Source organism: Bufo bufo, chromosome 9, assembly GCF_905171765.1.
Source record: "Bufo bufo chromosome 9, aBufBuf1.1, whole genome shotgun sequence".
NCBI lineage: Eukaryota > Metazoa > Chordata > Amphibia > Anura > Bufonidae > Bufo > Bufo bufo.
In genome coordinates, this window is record NC_053397.1 from 6,303,887 (window position 1) to 6,322,572 (window position 18,686).

Here is an 18,686-nt window from a genome sequence, read left to right on the forward strand (position 1 = left end):
GTCCGGATGCGTTTTGCGGATCCGATCCATCTATCAGTGGATCCGTAAAAATCATGCGGACATCTGAATGGAGCTTTACAGGGGGGTGATCAATGACAGGGGGGTGATCAGGGAGTCTATATGGGTTGATCAGGGGCTAATAAGGGGTTAATAAGTGACGGGGGGGGGGTGTAGTGTAGTGTAGTGGTGCTTGGTGGGACTTTACTGAGCTGCCTGTGTCCTCTGGTGGTCGATCCAAACAAAGGGGACCACCAGAGGACCAGGTAGCAGGTATATTAGACGCTGTTATCAAAACAGCGTCTAATATACCTGTTAGGGGTTAAAAAAAACACATCTCCAGCCTGCCAGCGAACGATCGCCGCTGGCAGGCTGGAGATCAACTCTCTTACCTTCCGTTCCTGTGAGCGCGCGCGCCTGTGTGCGCGCGTTCACAGGAAATCTCGGCCATCGCGAGATGACGCATATATGCGTGACTCTGCGCAGGGCTGCCACCTCCGGAACACGATCCTGCGTTAGGCGGTCCGGAGGTGGTTAATTGGGGTGTTAGTATGTGGGATTTTTGTACGTTTTTTGTAAGTTTTCAGTATTTTGCTGTGTGTAGGTAGGTGCAACTGGATCAAGAAGGTTAGTACATTGATATTGAAATAGAAATGTAATGTAAATGTAAATATTGTAAATACTGTATATAGTGGGTGTTCTATGGGGGAGTGAGTGTTGGGCTGGACCGGTGTTGTCTGTACCATGCTGAGGAGCATTATGTCCTGTATTTTTGGTTTGGGTTTTGTGTTATATTTTGGTGTGATTTCTGTATTTATTTATTTGTTATGTTTTTTAAATTTTTATAAAAGAAATACAGGATGTAACACAGGATCAGTACAGGCTAAGTAATGTATGTACACAGTGACTGCACCAGCAGAATAGTGAGTGCAGCTCTGGAGTATAATACAGGATGTAACTCAGGATCAGTACAGGATAAGTAATGTACTGTATGTACACAGTGACTGCACCAGCAGAATAGTGAGTGCAGCTCTGGAGTATAATACAGGATGTAACTCAGGATCAGTACAGGCTAAGTAATGTATGTACACAGTGACTGCACCAGCAGAATAGTGAGTGCAGCTCTGGAGTATAATACAGGATGTAACTCAGGATCAGTACAGGATAAGTAATGTATGTACACAGTGACTGCACCAGCAGAATAGTGAGTGCAGCTCTGGAGTATAATACAGGATGTAACTCAGGATCAGTGCAGGATAAGTAATGTATGTACACAGTGACTGCACCAGCAGAACAGTGAGTGCAGCTCTGGAGTATAATACAGGATGTAACTGAGGATCAGTACAGGATAAGTAATGTATGTACACAGTGACTGCACCAGCAGAATAGTGAGTGCAGCTCTGGAGTATAATACAGGATAAGTAATGTCAGGATAAGTAATGTATGTGCAAATTAACTGCACCAGCAGAACAGTGAGTGTAGCTCTGGAGTATAATACAGGATGTAACTCAGGATCAGTACAGGATAAGTAATGTATGTATACAGTGACTGCACCAGCAGAATAGTGAGTGCAGCTCTGGAGTATAATACAGGATGTAACTCAGGATCAGTACAGGATAAGTAATGTATGTACACAGTGACTGCACCAGCAGAATAGTGAGTGCAGCTCTGGAGTATAATACAGGATGTAACTGAGGATCAGTGCAGGATAAGTAATGTATGTACACAGTGACTGCACCAGCAGAATAGTGAGTGCAGCTCTGGAGTATAATACAGGATGTCACTCAGGATCAGTACAGGATAAGTAATGTATGTACACAGTGACTGCACCAGCAGAATAGTGAGTGCAGCTCTGGAGTATAATACAGGATGTAACTCAGGATCAGTACAGGATAAGTAATGTATGTACACAGTGACTGCACCAGCAGAATAGTGAGTGCAGCTCTGGAGTATAATACAGGATGTAACTGAGGATCAGTGCAGGATAAGTAATGTATGTACACAGTGACTGCACCAGCAGAATAGTGAGTGCAGCTCTGGAGTATAATACAGGATGTCACTCAGGATCAGTACAGGATAAGTAATGTATGTACACAGTGACTGCACCAGCAGAATAGTGAGTGCAGCTCTGGAGTATAATACAGGATGTAACTCAGGATCAGTACAGGATAAGTAATGTATGTACACAGTGACTGCACCAGCAGAATAGTGAGTGCAGCTCTGGAGTATAATACAGGATGTAACTCAGGATCAGTACAGGATAAGTAATGTATGTACACAGTGACTGCACCAGCAGAATAGTGAGTGCAGCTCTGGAGTATAATACAGGATGTAACTGAGGATCAGTGCAGGATAAGTAATGTATGTACACAGTGACTGCACCAGCAGAATAGTGAGTGCAGCTCTGGAGTATAATACAGGATGTCACTCAGGATCAGTACAGGATAAGTAATGTATGTACACAGTGACTGCACCAGCAGAATAGTGAGTGCAGCTCTGGAGTATAATACAGGATGTAACTCAGGATCAGTACAGGATAAGTAATGTATGTACACAGTGACTGCACCAGCAGAATAGTGAGTGCAGCTCTGGAGTATAATACAGGATGTAACTCAGGATCAGTACAGGATAAGTAATGTATGTACACAGTGACTGCACCAGCAGAATAGTAAGTGCAGCTCTGGAGTATAATAGAGGATGTAACTCAGGATCAGTACAGGATAAGTAATGTATGTACACAGTGACTGCACCAGCAGAATAGTGAGTGCAGCTCTGGAGTATAATACAGGATGTAACTCAGGATCAGTACATGATAAGTAATGTATGTACACCATGGGGAGGTTTATCAGTTTTGATAAATCTCCACCAGTGGAATAGTGATTGCAGTTGATCTGTCAGTTTAGTTTGGCATGTATTTGGAGAAATCTTTCATATAAATGATGTGATGTACAAATGATTGTGCACATTGTAGCTGATTGAAATGAAAATCACCACTATGCTGCACTGTTTTAGTTGAGAGTCTCCAATTCTACCACAATAGCCTAAAAATGCAGAATTTTTATTGTTTCAGGAACGTGCAAAACTCTGAGCAGATGGACAAATAGACAAGCTGGAATGTTCCGTTCATATTTTTCTACTATTCTCTTTCCTTTAAACTGGCCACAGTTCTGATCAGATTAAGTCTTCAGTGTGTGAAATGTGTCCTTTCTAGTATTCAGCGCTTTAGCGAGATCTTGGTCCAGATCCCACTGTTTTTGTTTCTTTAAAATATTCAGGGTGAATTCACAAGTAGAAGATTTGTTGCAGAAATTTCCTCAGTGCGTCCATGAAGTCGCTAAAAGGGTGGTATTGCCAGCTGTCTCTTTTCTATGGGTTGATGTTGAAATTACTGAATTGGCGGCATCACCATATAAATGCACAAAGGAGATACAAGCGCGTTTTCTGTTCAGGGAGTGGAAAGGGTTACTCTTCCCATTAGAGGAGGAGATCACAAACGAAAACTCCTCAGCCGGGAGGCATATTGGATGCTTGAATTGGGAAGTTGCTTTCCCACAGGTCTGAACAGAAAACACGATCTGATTTTACAATATCGTTAAAAGAACTATTTTTATAGTTTTTCAGTACTATATACATGTTGTCTTTTCTGTTTGATGCATTGGGTGTTGGTTTTTGGTGTCTGATCAGTTCTCCCCTTTTGAGCATGTGATGCTGAAGTCTTGATTACCTGGTGCAGCACATGGTTAAAGAGAGGTGAACATTCACTTTTCTGTATGTCATGAGTAAGGACCGAGATTGTGGAATCCGAAACGCATAGACATCATGGATCTTGTATGCGATTCATGTTTGGATAACAGTTTTTTATTGTTATTGTTTTTAATAAAGATGCAAGTTTTTATTGGAAGCTGGACCACAAGTTTCTTCTTTGGATTACATTTGTACACAGTCAGGTCTGGACTGGCCCGTGCTTCCGTGAAAGCAACAAAGGTGAGAGCTGTTTTATATATATTTGGAATTTTGGTGATAGGCTTTCTGCACACATATCCCTCGGTGGGTATAAATGGGGTGTGATAGTCTGTCTGCATACATATCCCTTGGTGGGTATATATGGGGTGTGATAGGCTGTCTGCACACATATCCCTTGGTGGGTATATAAGGTGTGATAGGCTGTCTGCACACATATCCGTCGGTGGGTATATAAGGTGTGATAGGCTGTCTGCACACATATCCCTTGGTGGGTATATATGGGGTGTGATAGGCTGTTTGCATACATATCCCTTGGTGGGTATATATGGGGTGTGATAGGCTGTCTGCACATATATCCCTCGGTGGGTATATATGGGGTGTGATAGGCTGTCTGCACATATATCCCTCGGTGGGTATATAAGGTGTGTGATAGGCTGTCTGCACACATATCCCTTGGTGGGTATATAAGGTGTGATAGGCTGTCTGCACACATATCCCTCAGTGGGTATATAAGGTGTGATAGGCTGTCTACACACATATCCCTTGGTAAGTATATATGGGGTGTGATATGCTGTCTGCACACATATCCCTTGGTGGGTATATATGGGGTGTGATAGGCTGTCTGCTCACATATCCCTTGGTGGATATATATGGGGTGTGATAGGCTGTCTGCATACATATCCCTCGGTGGGTATAAATGGGGTGTGATAGGCTGTCTGCACACATATCCCTCGGTGGGTATAAATGGGGTGTGATAGGCTGTCTGCACACATATCCCTCGATGGGTATAAATGGGGTGTGATAGGCTGTCTGCATACATATCCCTTGGTGGGTATATATGGGGTGTGATAGGCTGTCTGCATACATATCCCTTGGTGGATATATATGGGGTGTGATAGGCTGTCTGCATACATATCCCTTGGTGGATATATATGGGGTGTGATAGGCTGTCTGCATACATATCCCTTGGTGGATATATATGGGGTGTGATAGGCTGACTGCATACATATCCCTTGGTGGGTATGTATGGGGTGTGATAGGCTGTCTGCACATATATCCCTCGGTGGATATATATGGGGTGTGATAGGCTGTCTGCATACATATCCCTTGGTGGATATATATGGGGTGTGATAGGCTGTCTGCATACATATCACTTGGTGGGTATATATGGGGTGTGATAGGCTGTCTGCATACATATCCCTTGGTGGGTATATATGGGGTGTGATAGGCTGTCTGCATACATATCCCTTGGTGGATATATATGGGGTGTGATAGTCTGTCTGCATACATATCCCTTGGTGGATATATATGGGGTGTGATAGGCTGTCTGCACACATATCCCTTGGTGGATATATATGGGGTGTGATAGGCTGACTGCATACATATCCTTTGGTGGGTATATATGGGGTGTGATAGGCTGTCTGCACACATATCCCTTGGTGGATATATATGGAGTGTGATAGGCTGTCTGCATACATATCCCTTGGTGGATATATATGGAGTGTGATAGGCTGTCTGCATACATATCCCTTGGTGGGTATATATGGGGTGTGATAGGCTGTCTGCACACATATCCCTTGGTGGATATATATGGAGTGTGATAGGCTGTCTGCATACATATCCCTTGGTGGGTATATATGGGGTGTGATAGGCTGTCTGCACACATATCCCTTGGTGGATATATATGGAGTGTGATAGGCTGTCTGCATACATATCCCTTGGTGGGTATATATGGGGTGTGATAGGCTGTCTGCACATATATCCCTCGGTGGATATATATGGAGTGTGATAGGCTGTCTGCATACATATCCCTTGGTGGGTATATAAGGGGTGTGATAGGCTGTCTGCACACATATCCCTCGGTGGGTATATAAGGTGCGATAGGCTGTCTGCACACATATCCCTTGGTGGGTATATATGGGGTGTGATAGGCTGTCTGCACACATATTCTAATTGCAAAAAGGGATGATTATTGGATATCGTGGGTGGCATTATTTCTGTAAATTTGCAGTCTGGGAACTGTTCTCATGCTACTCACCACCAAAATGAACCATGTTACCAGACGTTTCTAAAACAACAGTTCAGCGAACCCTACTGCGTATGGGGCTCCGAAGCGGGTGGACGGTCACTGCACCTATGATAACGGATCTGCATCAGCAGAAAAGGCTTTGGTTTTCACAGCAGTAACAGAATAGGACCTTCACTGATTGGGAAAGGGTTGTCTTCTCTGATGAGACAAGTTTTCTGCTTCATGGGATGGATGGACGTTGGCGTGAGAGAAACATCAGAGAGGGAACACCCTGCAACCAGTGCTGGAAGAAGACACACTGTTGGTGGCAGAGTTATGGACTGGGGAAGGTATTCCTTCTCTGGGTCCCTCATACATGTGGAAGCCACTCTCTTCCGAATTGTCTATGAAACCATACTTGCAGATTGCGTACACCCATACATGCTGATTGTCTACCCTGTGGTTATTTGGCAATGCGACATGTCACACGGCTAAAAATGCCCGACATTAGTTAGAAGAGCATGACCAAGACTACTAAGTGCTACCTTGGCCCTGCTAATTCTTCAGACTTGAACCCAATTGAGCATTTGTGGGACTACCTGTGGTCGTATTCTCTCTATGGATCCTCCCTCACACACACCCGGCCACAGCTGTGGGATACACCGCAGTCGGCATGGCTCCAGATACCTGTGACAACCGACCAGGACCTTACTAACTCACTCCGGGCCCGTCTAGCTGCTGGTTCATGCTGCACACGGCGAGTACTGTGGATATTAGCTGCTGGCCATAACCATGTGACTTGACTATGTAATAGTGACACGATGTATGGCCGTACGATTCACAGCGCAGTAACCAGCAGATGGGATGTTTTTATCAGTGGATTTGTTGCCAATGATAGAAAAGCTTTATGGGGATGAACAATGGTACCATTTGTCTCTCTTGCAGTTCTCATAGACTTTTTATATTGATGATCGCCTCTTGTTACTGCCACTACTCTGCCCTTGTAAAAGATCCCTTAGAGCGGCTGCATGTCTGCGTTGCTCCTCACTGATTATTGTACCTTCTTTAAATCTTTCCCTTATTTTATTCTTTTCTGTGCATATCAGGTTTTCCAGATTTTTAAGCCAATTAGCTTGTTGCGGCGTAAAGGATTTATCTGTGACCATTACGACCAAGTCTTCTGCAATCTCGGTTTGCTTTTTCATTGCTTTGGATCTCAGACCTTCCTCCAGTTCCTCCAGCATTTTCTCTTCATACTTCTCACGAAAGTATAACGCTGAGATGTGACGGCAGCAACAAAGCTCCTTCACGGCGAATGACAGGATGAGCAGCAGTGATATGAGAATGATCCCGAATATCTGCAGAGAGGAAATAGATTAATGGTTATTCATTGCAAAAGGGTGAAGAGGAGGGGATTTATCATCAGGGGAATCTTTGAAGTCAGGTTTTCTATTGCTGCAATTTGCACTAATTTTATGAAAACCTCAGGATCGGTCATCAATATCAGATCAGTGGGGGTCGACTCCCGACACCGCTGCCGATCAGCTGCATCCTCTGCAATGTTTACCTGCAGGCCGCCTAGATTACAGTGGTGGTGCAGAGTAATTATAGCTGCTTGTCCTTGAATGGCAGTAATCACACTGCACCCCTGCTACAAGCTAGATGCCCCACATGTAAATACCGAAGAGGGTGCAGCACTCGCACCGACCCCCCCCCAATCTGATACTGATGACCTGTCCATATTATGACACTGCACAGACCCTTTAGTTTCTTAACCCCCTAACAGTCACATTAAAAATGCAAAAATCCTCATGGAAATGTAACTTTATTTTTCACTCAAAGAGTTGACCGTTTACAGAGTGATGAGGAGGGAGTTGCAGACGGCGATGAGGAGAAAGTGAATCTATTAACAATTTTTTTTCTCTCCACTATATTCAATGAGAAAAATAAATTGTCAGATGAAATGCAGAATGTAAAAGTAAACTCTCCATTAACCTCCTCAGGACCGCCGTACGCAGGATTGCGTCCTGGCGGCGGCCCTGCTCTTCTGGGTGGACGCATATACGCGTCCTCTCGCGATAGCCGAGATTTCCTGTGAACGCGCGCACACAGGCGCGCGCGCTCACAGGAACAGAAGGTAAGCGAGTGGATCTCCAGCCTGCCAGCGGCGATCGTTCGCTGGCAGGCTGGAGATGCGATTTTTTTAACCCCTAACAGGTATATTAGACGCTGTTTTGATAACAGCGTCTAATATACCTGGTCCTCTGGTGGTCCCTTTTGTTTGGATTGACCACCAGAGGGCACAGGCAGCTCAGTAAAGTAGCACCAAACACCACTACACTACACTACACCCCCCCCCCCCTGTCACTTATTAACCCCTTATCAACCACTGATCACCCCTGATCACCCCATATAGACTCCCTGATCACCCCCCTGTCATTGATCACCCCCCTGTCATTGATCACCCCCCCTGTAAGGCTCCATTCAGAGGTCCGTATGATTTTTACGGATCCACTGATAGATGGATCGGATCCGCAAAACACGTACGGACGTCTGAATGGAGCCTTACAGTGGGGTGATCAATGACGGGGGTGATCACCCCATATAGACTCCCTGATCACCCCCCTGTCATTGATCACCCCCCTGTCATTGATCACTCCCCTGTAAGGCTCCATTCAGACGTCCGTATGTTTTTTACGGATCCACGGATACATGGATCGGATCCTCAAAGCACATACAGATGTCTGAATGGAGCCTTACAGGGGGGTGATCACCCCATATAGACTCCCTGATCCCCCCCTGTCATTGATCACCCCCCTGTAAGGCTGCATTCAGATGTCCGTATGTTTTTTTACGGATCCACGGAAACATGGATCGGATCCGCAAAACACATACGGACATCTGAATGGAGCCTTATAGGGGGGTGATCAATGACAGGGGGGTGATCACCCCATATAGACTCCCTGATCACCCCCCTGTCATTGATCACCCCCCTGTCATTGATCACCCCCCTGTAAGGCTCCATTCAGACATTTTTTTGGCCCAAGTTAGCGGAAATTTTAATTTTTTTTCTTACAAAGTCTCATATTCCACTAACTTGTGTAAAAAATAAAATCTCACATGAACTCACCATACCCCTCACGGAATCCAAATGCGTAAAAATTTTTAGACATTTATATTCCAGACTTCTTCTCACGCTTTAGGGCCCCTAGAATGCCAGGGCAGTATAAATACCCCACATGTGACCCCATTTCGGAAAGAAGACACCCCAAGGTATTCCGTGAGGGGCATATTGAGTCCATGAAAGATTTAAATTTTTGTCCCAAGTTAGCGGAAAGGGACACTTTGTGAGAAAAAATAAAATAAAATCATTTCCGCTAACTTGTGCCAAAAAAATAATAATTCTATGAACTCGCCATGCCACTCATTGAATACCTTGGGGTGTCTTCTTTCCAAAATGGGGTCACATGTGGGGTATTTATACTGCCCTGACATTCTAGGGGCCCAAATGTGTGGTAAGTAGTTTGAAATCAAAATCTGTAAAAAATGGCCGGTGAAATCCGAAAGGTGCTCTTTGGAATGTGGGCCCCTTTGCCCACCTAGGCTGCAAAAAAGTGTCACACATGTGGTATCTTCGTACTCAGGAGAAGTTGGGCAATGTGTTTTGGGGTGTCATTTTACATATACCCATGCTGGGTGAGAGAAATATCTCGGTCAAATGCCAACTTTGTATAAAAAAATGGGAAAAGTTGTCTTTTTGCCAAGATATTTCTCTCACCCAGCATGGGTATATGTAAAATGACACCCCAAAACACATTGCCCAACTTCTCCTGAGTACGGAGATACCACATGTGTGACACTGTTTTGCAGCCTAGGTGGGCAAAGGGGCCCACATTCCAAAGAGCACCTTTTGGATTTCACCGGCCATTTTTTACAGATTTTGATTTCAAACTACTTACCACACATTAGGGCCCCTAGAATGCCAGGGCAGTATAACTACCCCACAAGTGACCCCATTTTGGAAAGAAGACACCCCAAGGTATTCGCTGATGAGCATAGTGAGTTCATGGAAGTTTTTATTTTTTTGTCACAAGTTAGTGGAATATGAGACTTTGTAAGGAAAAAAAAATAAAATAAAAAATCATAATTTTCCGCTAACTTGTGACAAAAAATAAAAAGTTCTATGAACTCACTATGCCCATCAGCGAATACCTTAGGGTGTGTACTTTCCGAAATGGGGTCATTTGTGGGGTGTTTGTACTGTCTGGCCATTGTAGAACCTCAGGAAACATGACAGGTGCTCAGAAAGTCAGAGCTGCTTCAAAAAGCGGAAATTCACATTTTTGTACCATAGTTTGTAAACGCTATAACTTTTACCCAAACCATTTTTTTTTTTTACCCAAACATTTTTTTTTTATCAAAGACATGTAGAACAATAAATTTAGAGAAAAATTTATATATGGATGTCGTTTTTTTTGCTAAATTTTACAACTGAAAGTGAAAAATGTCATTTTTTTGCAAAAAAAATCGTTAAATTTCAATTAATAACAAAAAAGTAAAAATGTCAGCAGCAATGAAATACCACCAAATGAAAGCTCTATTAGTGAGAAGAAAAGGAGGTAAAATTCATTTGGGTGGTAAGTTGCATGACCGAGCAATAAACGGTGAAAGTAGTGTAGGTCAGAAGTGTAAAAAGTGGCCTGGTCATTAAGGGGGTTTAAGCTAAGGGGACTGAGGTGGTTAAAAATGGCCTGTCTGACCCAGGAAGAATATTAGAAAGATTAAGTTCAGATGGCATACACGCCCATATCCTAAAAGAATTAAAGGGGTCCTCTCACTTCAGTAAGTGGCATTTATCATGTAGAGGAAGTTAATACAAGGCGCTTACTTATGTATTGTGATTCTCCATGTTGCCTCCTTTGCTGGCTGGATTCATTTTTCCATCGCATTATACACTGCTCGTTTCCATGGTTACAGACCACCCTGCAGTCCATCAGTGGTGGCCGTGCTTGCACAATATAACAAAAAGCGCTATCCTATGTGCCCCCATGGTCCCGGCCACCAGAGAGGCTGATGCTTTTTCCTATATTGTGCAAGCACGACCACCACTGATGGATTGCAGGGTGGACTGTAACCATGGAAACGAGCACTGTATAATGTGATGGAAAAATGGGGGCTTGTTTTTTGCGGGACAAGTTGTACTTTCCAACGCCGCCATTTAATTTTGCATTTGATGTAGTGGGAAGCAGGAAAAAAATTCCAAATAGGGGGGAATTGGGGAAAAAACTATTTCGCCACAATTTTACAGGTTTTTTCTTTACTCCCTTCGATGTGCAATAAAACTGACTAGTCACTTTTATTCTACAGGTCAGCACGAATCCGACGATACCTTACGCATATAGTTTCTCTTACGTTTTGATACTGATAAAATAATAATACAACTTTTTTGTAGTGGTGTGTATGGAGCTGTGTGAGCATTCATTTTTTTGTGGGGCGATCTGTACTTTACTTTGATACCATTCTGGTATATGCACGACTTTTTGATCACTTTTTAATTTTTTTGTGAGAAAAGAAGTGACCAAAAATGATGATTTGGCCATTTTGATTTTTTTTTTTCCATTTTGCCGTTTTCCTTATTGGGAAAATATTTTTATATAGTATAAGCATTTCCATATGAAACAGCTATGGCACATGAGCAAGCACCATCTTTAAAGACCCGGTCAGCGCCGTACTAGTACAACACTAGTCAGGAAAGGGTTAAAGAGGACCTCTCGCTGCTACTGACATGTCAGTTTTAGGGTACTTTTACATGTCGTAGTTTTATTCCAGCGGCCTCTCGGCATGCGCTGCTGTGCCGCCGCCGGAACTCCACCCCGCCTTCATTATAGTCAATGGGGCCGGAGCAGTAGTCTGGGGGCACGCGTTCACTATCAGCAGGACGGATCCGACAGGCTGTTCACCCGCTGGAACAGCCTGCCGGAGTCCCGTGCCGCTAGTGTGAAAGTAGTATAAATAGCTTCATACATTCCCCATGTAATAACAGTTCTGGAGCTTCTATTCTTCTAGTAATAGCCCTCTAGTGGTGGCTGTATATATCTGTATGTAGTAATCTCCTGAGCTCCCTCTAGTGATGGCTGTATATATCTGTATGTAGTAATCTTCTGAGCTCCCTCTAGTGGTGGCTGTATATATCTGTATGTAGTAATCTCCGGAGCTCCCTCTAGTGGAGGCTATATATATCTGTATGCAGTAATCTCCTGAGCTCCCTCTAGTGCTGGCTGCATATATCTGTATGCAGTAATCTCCTCAGCTCCTTCTAGTGGTGGCTGTATATATCTGTATGCAGTAATCTCCTGAGCTCCCTCTAGTGGTGGCTGTATATATCTGTATGTAGTAATCTCCTGAGCTCCCTCTAGTGGTGGCTGTATATATCTGTATGCAGTAATCTCCTGAGCTCCCTCTAGTGCTGGCTGCATATATCTGTATGCAGTAATCTCCTCAGCTCCTTCTAGTGGTGGCTGTATATATCTGTATGCAGTAATCTCCTGAGCTCCCTCTAGTGGTGGCTGTATATATCTGTATGCAGTAATCTCCTGAGCTCCTTCTAGTGGTGGCTGTATATATCTGTATGTAGTAATCTCCTGAGCTCCCTCTAGTGGTGGCTGTATATATCTGTATGTAGTAATCTCCTGAGCTCCCTCTAGTGGTGGCTGTATATATCTGTATGTAGTAATCTCCTGAGCTCCCTCTAGTGGTGGCTGTATATATCTGTATGTAGTAATCTCCTGAGCTCCCTCTAGTGGTGGCTGTATATATCTGTATGTAGTAATCTCCTGAGCTCCCTCTAGTGGTGGCTGTATATATCTGTATGTAGTAATCTTTTGAGCTCCCTCTAGTGGTGGCTGCATATATCTGTATGTAGTAATCTCCTGAGCTCCCTCTAGTGGTGGCTGTATATATCTGTATGTAGTAATCTCCTGAGCTCCCTCTAGTGGTGGCTGTATATATCTGTATGCAGTAATCTCCTGAGCTCTCTCTAGTGGTGGCTGTATATATCTGTATGTAGTTTTCTCCTGAGCTCCCTCTAGTGGTGGCTGTATATATCTGTATGTAGTAATCTCCTGAGCTCCCTCTAGTGGTGGCTGTATATATCTGTATGCAGTAATCTCCTGAGCTCCCTCTAGTGGTGACTGTATATATCTGTATGTAGTAATCTCCTGAGCTCCCTCTAGTGGTGGCTGTATATATCTGTATGTAGTAATCTTCTGAGCTCCCTCTAGTGGTGGATGTATATATCTGTATGTAGTAATCTTCTGAGCTCCCTCTAGTGGTGGCTGTATATATCTGTATGTAGTAATCTCCGGAGCTCCCTCTAGTGGAGGCTATATATATCTGTATGCAGTAATCTCCTGAGCTCCCTCTAGTGCTGGCTGCATATATCTGTATGTAGTAATCTCCTGAGCTCCCTCTAGTGGTGGCTGTATATATCTGTATGTAGTAATCTCCTGAGCTCCCTCTAGTGGTGGCTGTATATATCTGTATGTAGTAATCTCCTGAGCTCCCTCTAGTGGTGGCTGTATATATCTGTATGTAGTAATCTCCTGAGATCCCTCTAGTGGTGGCTGAATATATATCTGTATGTAGTAATCTCCTGAGCTCCCTCTAGTGATGGCTGTATATATCTGTATGTAGTAATCTTCTGAGCTCCCTCTAGTGGTGGCTGTATATATCTGTATGTAGTAATCTCCTGAGCTCCCTCTAGTGATGGCTGTATATATCTGTATGGAGTAATCTCCTGAGCTCCCTCTAGTGGTGGCTGTATATATCTGTATGTAGTAATCTCCTGAGCTCCCTCTAGTGGTGTCTGTATATATCTGTATGTAGTAATCTCCTGAGCTCCCTCTAGTGGTGGCTGTATATATCTGTATGTAGTAATCTCCTGATCTCCTCTAGTGGTGTCTGTATATATCTGTATGTAGTAATCTCCTGAGCTCCCTCTAGTGGTGGCTGTATATATCTGTATGTAGTAATCTCCTGAGCTCCCTCTAGTGGTGACTGTATATATCTGTATGTAGTAATCTCCTCAGCTCCCTCTAGTGGTGGCTGTATATATCTGTATGTAGTAATCTCCTGAGCTCCCTCTAGTGGTGGCTGTTTATATCTGTATGTAGTAATCTCCTGAGCTCCCTCTAGTGGTGGCTGTATATATCTGTATGTAGTAATCTCTTGAGCTCCCTCTAGTAGTGGCTGTATATATCTGTATGCAGTAAACTTCTGAGCTCCCTCTAGTGGTGGCTGTATATATCTGTATGGAGTAATCTCCTGAGCTCTCTCTAGTGGTGACTGTATATATCTGTATGCAGTAATCTCCTGAGCTCCCTCTAGTGGTGTCTGTATATATCTGTATGCAGTAATCTCCTGAGCTCCCTCTAGTGGTGGCTGTATATATCTGTATGTAGTAATCTCCTGTGCTCCCTCTAGTGATGGCTGTATACATCTGTATGTAGTAATCTCCTGAGCTCCCTCTAGTGGTGACTGTATATATCTGTATGTAGTAATCTCCTGATCTCCTCTAGTGGTGTCTGTATATATCTGTATGTAGTAATCTCCTGAGCTCCCTCTAGTGGTGGCTGTATATATCTGTATGTAGTAATCTCCTGAGCTCCCTCTAGTGGTGACTGTATATATCTGTATGTAGTAATCTCCTCAGCTCCCTCTAGTGGTGGCTGTATATATCTGTATGTAGTAATCTCCTGAGCTCCCTCTAGTGGTGGCTGTTTATATCTGTATGTAGTAATCTCCTGAGCTCCCTCTAGTGGTGGCTGTATATATCTGTATGTAGTAATCTCTTGAGCTCCCTCTAGTAGTGGCTGTATATATCTGTATGCAGTAAACTTCTGAGCTCCCTCTAGTGGTGGCTGTATATATCTGTATGGAGTAATCTCCTGAGCTCTCTCTAGTGGTGACTGTATATATCTGTATGCAGTAATCTCCTGAGCTCCCTCTAGTGGTGTCTGTATATATCTGTATGCAGTAATCTCCTGAGCTCCCTCTAGTGGTGGCTGTATATATCTGTATGTAGTAATCTCCTGTGCTCCCTCTAGTGATGGCTGTATACATCTGTATGTAGTAATCTCCTGAGCTCCCTCTAGTGGTGACTGTATATATCTGTATGCAGTAATCTCCTGAGCTCCCTCTAGTGGTGGCTGTATATATCTGTATGTAGTAATCTCCTGTGCTCCCTCTAGTGATGGCTGTATACATCTGTATGTAGTAATCTCCTGAGCTCCCTCTAGTGGTGACTGTATATATCTGTATTTAGTAATCTCCTGAGCTCCCTCTAGTGATGGCAGTATATATCTGTATGTAGTAATCTCCTGAGCTCCCTCTAGAGGTGGCTGTATATATCTGTATGCAGTAATCTCCTGAGCTCCCTCTAGTGGTGGCTGTATATATCTGTATGTAGTAATCTCCTGAGCTCCCTCTAGTGGAGGCAGTATATATCTGTATGTAGTAATCTCCTGAGCTCCCTCTAGAGGTGGCTGTATATATCTGTATGCAGTAATCTCCTGAGCTCCCTCTAGTGGTGGTTGTATATATCTGTATGTAGTAATCTCCTGAGCTCCCTCTAGTGGTGGCTGTATATATCTGTATGTAGTAATCTCCTCAGCTCCCTCTAGTGGTGGCTGTATATATATATCTGTATGTAGTAATCTCTTGAGCTCCCTCTAGTAGTGGCTGTATATATCTGTATGTAGTAATCTCCTACCATAACATACACGAGGCTGGTGTTATTTTTGTCACAGTCGGATCCTAACAGTCATGGATTTGTTTTAGTGGAGTAGAATTGAACCCGCTTAACGAAGGACTAGCAGCACTCACAGTAAGAGATATAACCCATGTTTTTTCTCTGTATTTTATAAAGATGTGTCAGATTTATGAATACAAGTGCAGTTCATTACCCTTATGATGCCAGAGGTTTTTTAGTTTTTGCGTGATCATCTTTCTTCCCCGTCTTCCTGGAGCCATAACTTTTTTTTCTGTTCACATATCCACATAAGGGCTTGTTTTTTTGCTGGACACATTTGACTTTCTAATGCCACCATGTAATATGGCATACCATGTAGTGGGAAGCGGGAAAACATTTCCAAATGGGGTGGAATTGGAAAATAAACGCTATTCCTCCGCAGTTTTACAGGTTTTTTTTTCGCTACGGCGTTCCCTTTGCAGCAAAACTGATCTGTGCCCTTTATTCTCTGGATCAGTACAATTACAACGATAGCACATATGTATAGGTTTTATATGTCTTAATACTGAAAAAATAAATTAAAACTTTCCATCACCATATTCTGACCCCTATTAACTTTTGCATAGTTATGTCTACTGAGCTGTGTGGGGGCTCAATTTTTTTGTGGAATGATCTGTAGTTTTTATTGATAACATTTAGCAGTGTGTGTTTTTTGTGTTACTTTTAAAAAAAAAAAATTGAGGTAAGAGAAGTGATAAAAAATGTAGTATAGGCCATTTTGATACTTTTTTCAGTTACGCCATTTGCCGTATTGGAAAACTATTTTTATATTTTAATAGTATTGGCATTTTCAGATGTGGTGATGGCTATATATATATATTTTATGTATATTATTTAACTTTTTTTTTGTTTTGTTTTTTTTCTAGCCTAGCAGTATACTAATATGTGGATTGCTGATTTCTTATGTTGGTCTGTCACCTGCTGGTCAACATAGGAATTTCAGCTCTAATATGCTGGGTCTCTTCAGCGAGATCCAACCTATTAGAATTAATTACCTGTATCCCCAATAATCACACGGGGATGCCAGTATTAACACAGAAGCGCGTGCTTCCAGGTTTTTCACCCTTTAGATGTCCATAATCAGCATTATTGCTGGTCACTAACATTAGCCGCGGGCCACTGCTGTTTGAAACAGCAGAGAGCCAGTGGCCACGACGCCTGCTGCATGTGCGAGCGGGCGCCATGTTTAAAGACCCCATCAGCACTGTACTGGTAGCGAAGGGGTTAATAAGCGTACTGCCTTTTGCTCCAGCATAGTTTGTATTAAGATTGTCGCATAAAATGCTGGTCCCGGTAAGGCTACTTTCACACTAGCGTTCTGCGGTCCGCTCGTGAGCTCCGTTTGAAGGGGCTCACGAGCGGAGCAGAACGCTTCCGTCCAGCCCTGATGCAGTCTGAATGGATGCGGATCCGCTCAGACTGCATCAGTCTGGCGGCGTTCAGCCTCCGCTCCGCTCGCCTCCGCACGGCCAGGCGGACAGCTGAACGCTGCTTGCAGCGTTCGGGTGTCCGCCTGGCCGTGCGGAGGCGTGCGGATCCGTCCAGACTTACAATGTAAGTCAATGGGAACTGATCCGCTTGAAGATGACACCATATGGCTCAATCTTCAAGCGGATCCGTCCCCCATTGACTTTACATTGAAAGTCTGAACGGATCCGCTCAGGCTACTTTCGCACTTAGAAATTTTTCTAAGTTATTAATGCAGACGGATCCGTACTGAACGGAGCCTCCGTCTGCATTAATATGATCGGATCCGTTCAGAACGGATCCGATCAAGCGCTAGTGTGAAAGTAGCCTAAATATGAAGATCTGGAGCTGTGTTTTGGAAAATTGAGCTACCAAATCTAGAAAGATTTAATAAGCACAGAATTGTGGATGTTTTTAGTGAATGGTCACTTTTGGCTGTGGCATCTAAATGGTTAAATTGCCAGGATCTGAGTTATGTGCGCACTGTGATGCACCCACAAAATCATTATGATAGATCTATCCGTCACGATGTGGGAACTAGCACTTGTCTGTGACGGAGATGTCAGTCATTTGTCATCAAGGGGTTAAATGTTAAAATCATAGACCTTCTTTTGTCAACTTCACAAATGTGATACATTTTTAAATGAAGAGAAATCTTACCTGACTTATTTGCCTCACATCTGTCTCTCTTGATTCTGATGTCACAAAGCAGGTGACATAGCGTCCGTCTGTAAGTAGGATGGAGATCCAGAGCAGGGGGCCGTAGAAGGTCTTCAAGACACATCTGCACGATACTCTACACCTGATGTTCCCTGAAAGCTTATATCCCATTATCCCCAGGACCAGTGAAGGCATGAGGAAAAACATCACACTGTACGAGATGCTAAGTTCTGAAGTCGTAGGACAGGTGAATTCCTCCTCCATAAAACTCTCCAGAGATATCAGAAGCAGGGCTATGGCCGATACCCCCAGGGTACTGAAGTTACCGAGGAGACAGTCCCTGAATTCCTCCATTACCTCCATTTTTGTAAGCTATAAAGAATGCCCGGAGCTGCTGATATTTAGCAATGTGGTGTTCACCCAGCTTCTACTGTTGAGTTGTGACTGTAGCTCTGGCGCTCCTTCCATTAAGTACTAATTTAAGTGCTGGGCGGAACTTTTGTAATGGAATTAATAGAGAAATTTTAATTAACGCACGGGTTACCTGGTCTGTGCCGAGCTCCAGAATTACACTTCCATATCATAGAAATAAACATCTATGGAAATCTGCAGAATTTTATTCCTCCACACAGTATTATTAAGCTCTCCAGCTTGTACATGAAGTGTAACAGACAGGAACTGTGAAGCTAATTCGTCTCAAGTTTGCTTTATATTGGCAGTTTCATCTTCATGTTACTGGAGATTTACAAAATGTTGCTTCTGCTGCTCCAGCGCAGTTGTGCA

At 43.4% G+C, this 18,686-nt stretch overlaps 1 protein-coding gene across 1 annotated transcript; it reads right to left on the reverse strand.

Annotated features, from left to right (window-relative positions):
- Positions 1–309: 309 nt before the first annotated feature.
- On the reverse strand, positions 310–18,116 carry LOC120978981. Its single transcript, XM_040407457.1, has 3 exons — positions 17,904–18,116; positions 6,910–7,326; positions 310–324 (listed from the first exon to the last, which is right to left on the reverse strand). Exons 1-2 carry the CDS (start codon positions 18,108–18,110, stop codon positions 6,928–6,930), a joined length of 606 nt encoding a protein of 201 aa, XP_040263391.1. The 5' UTR covers positions 18,111–18,116; the 3' UTR covers positions 310–324; positions 6,910–6,927.
- Positions 18,117–18,686: the final 570 nt, after the last annotated feature.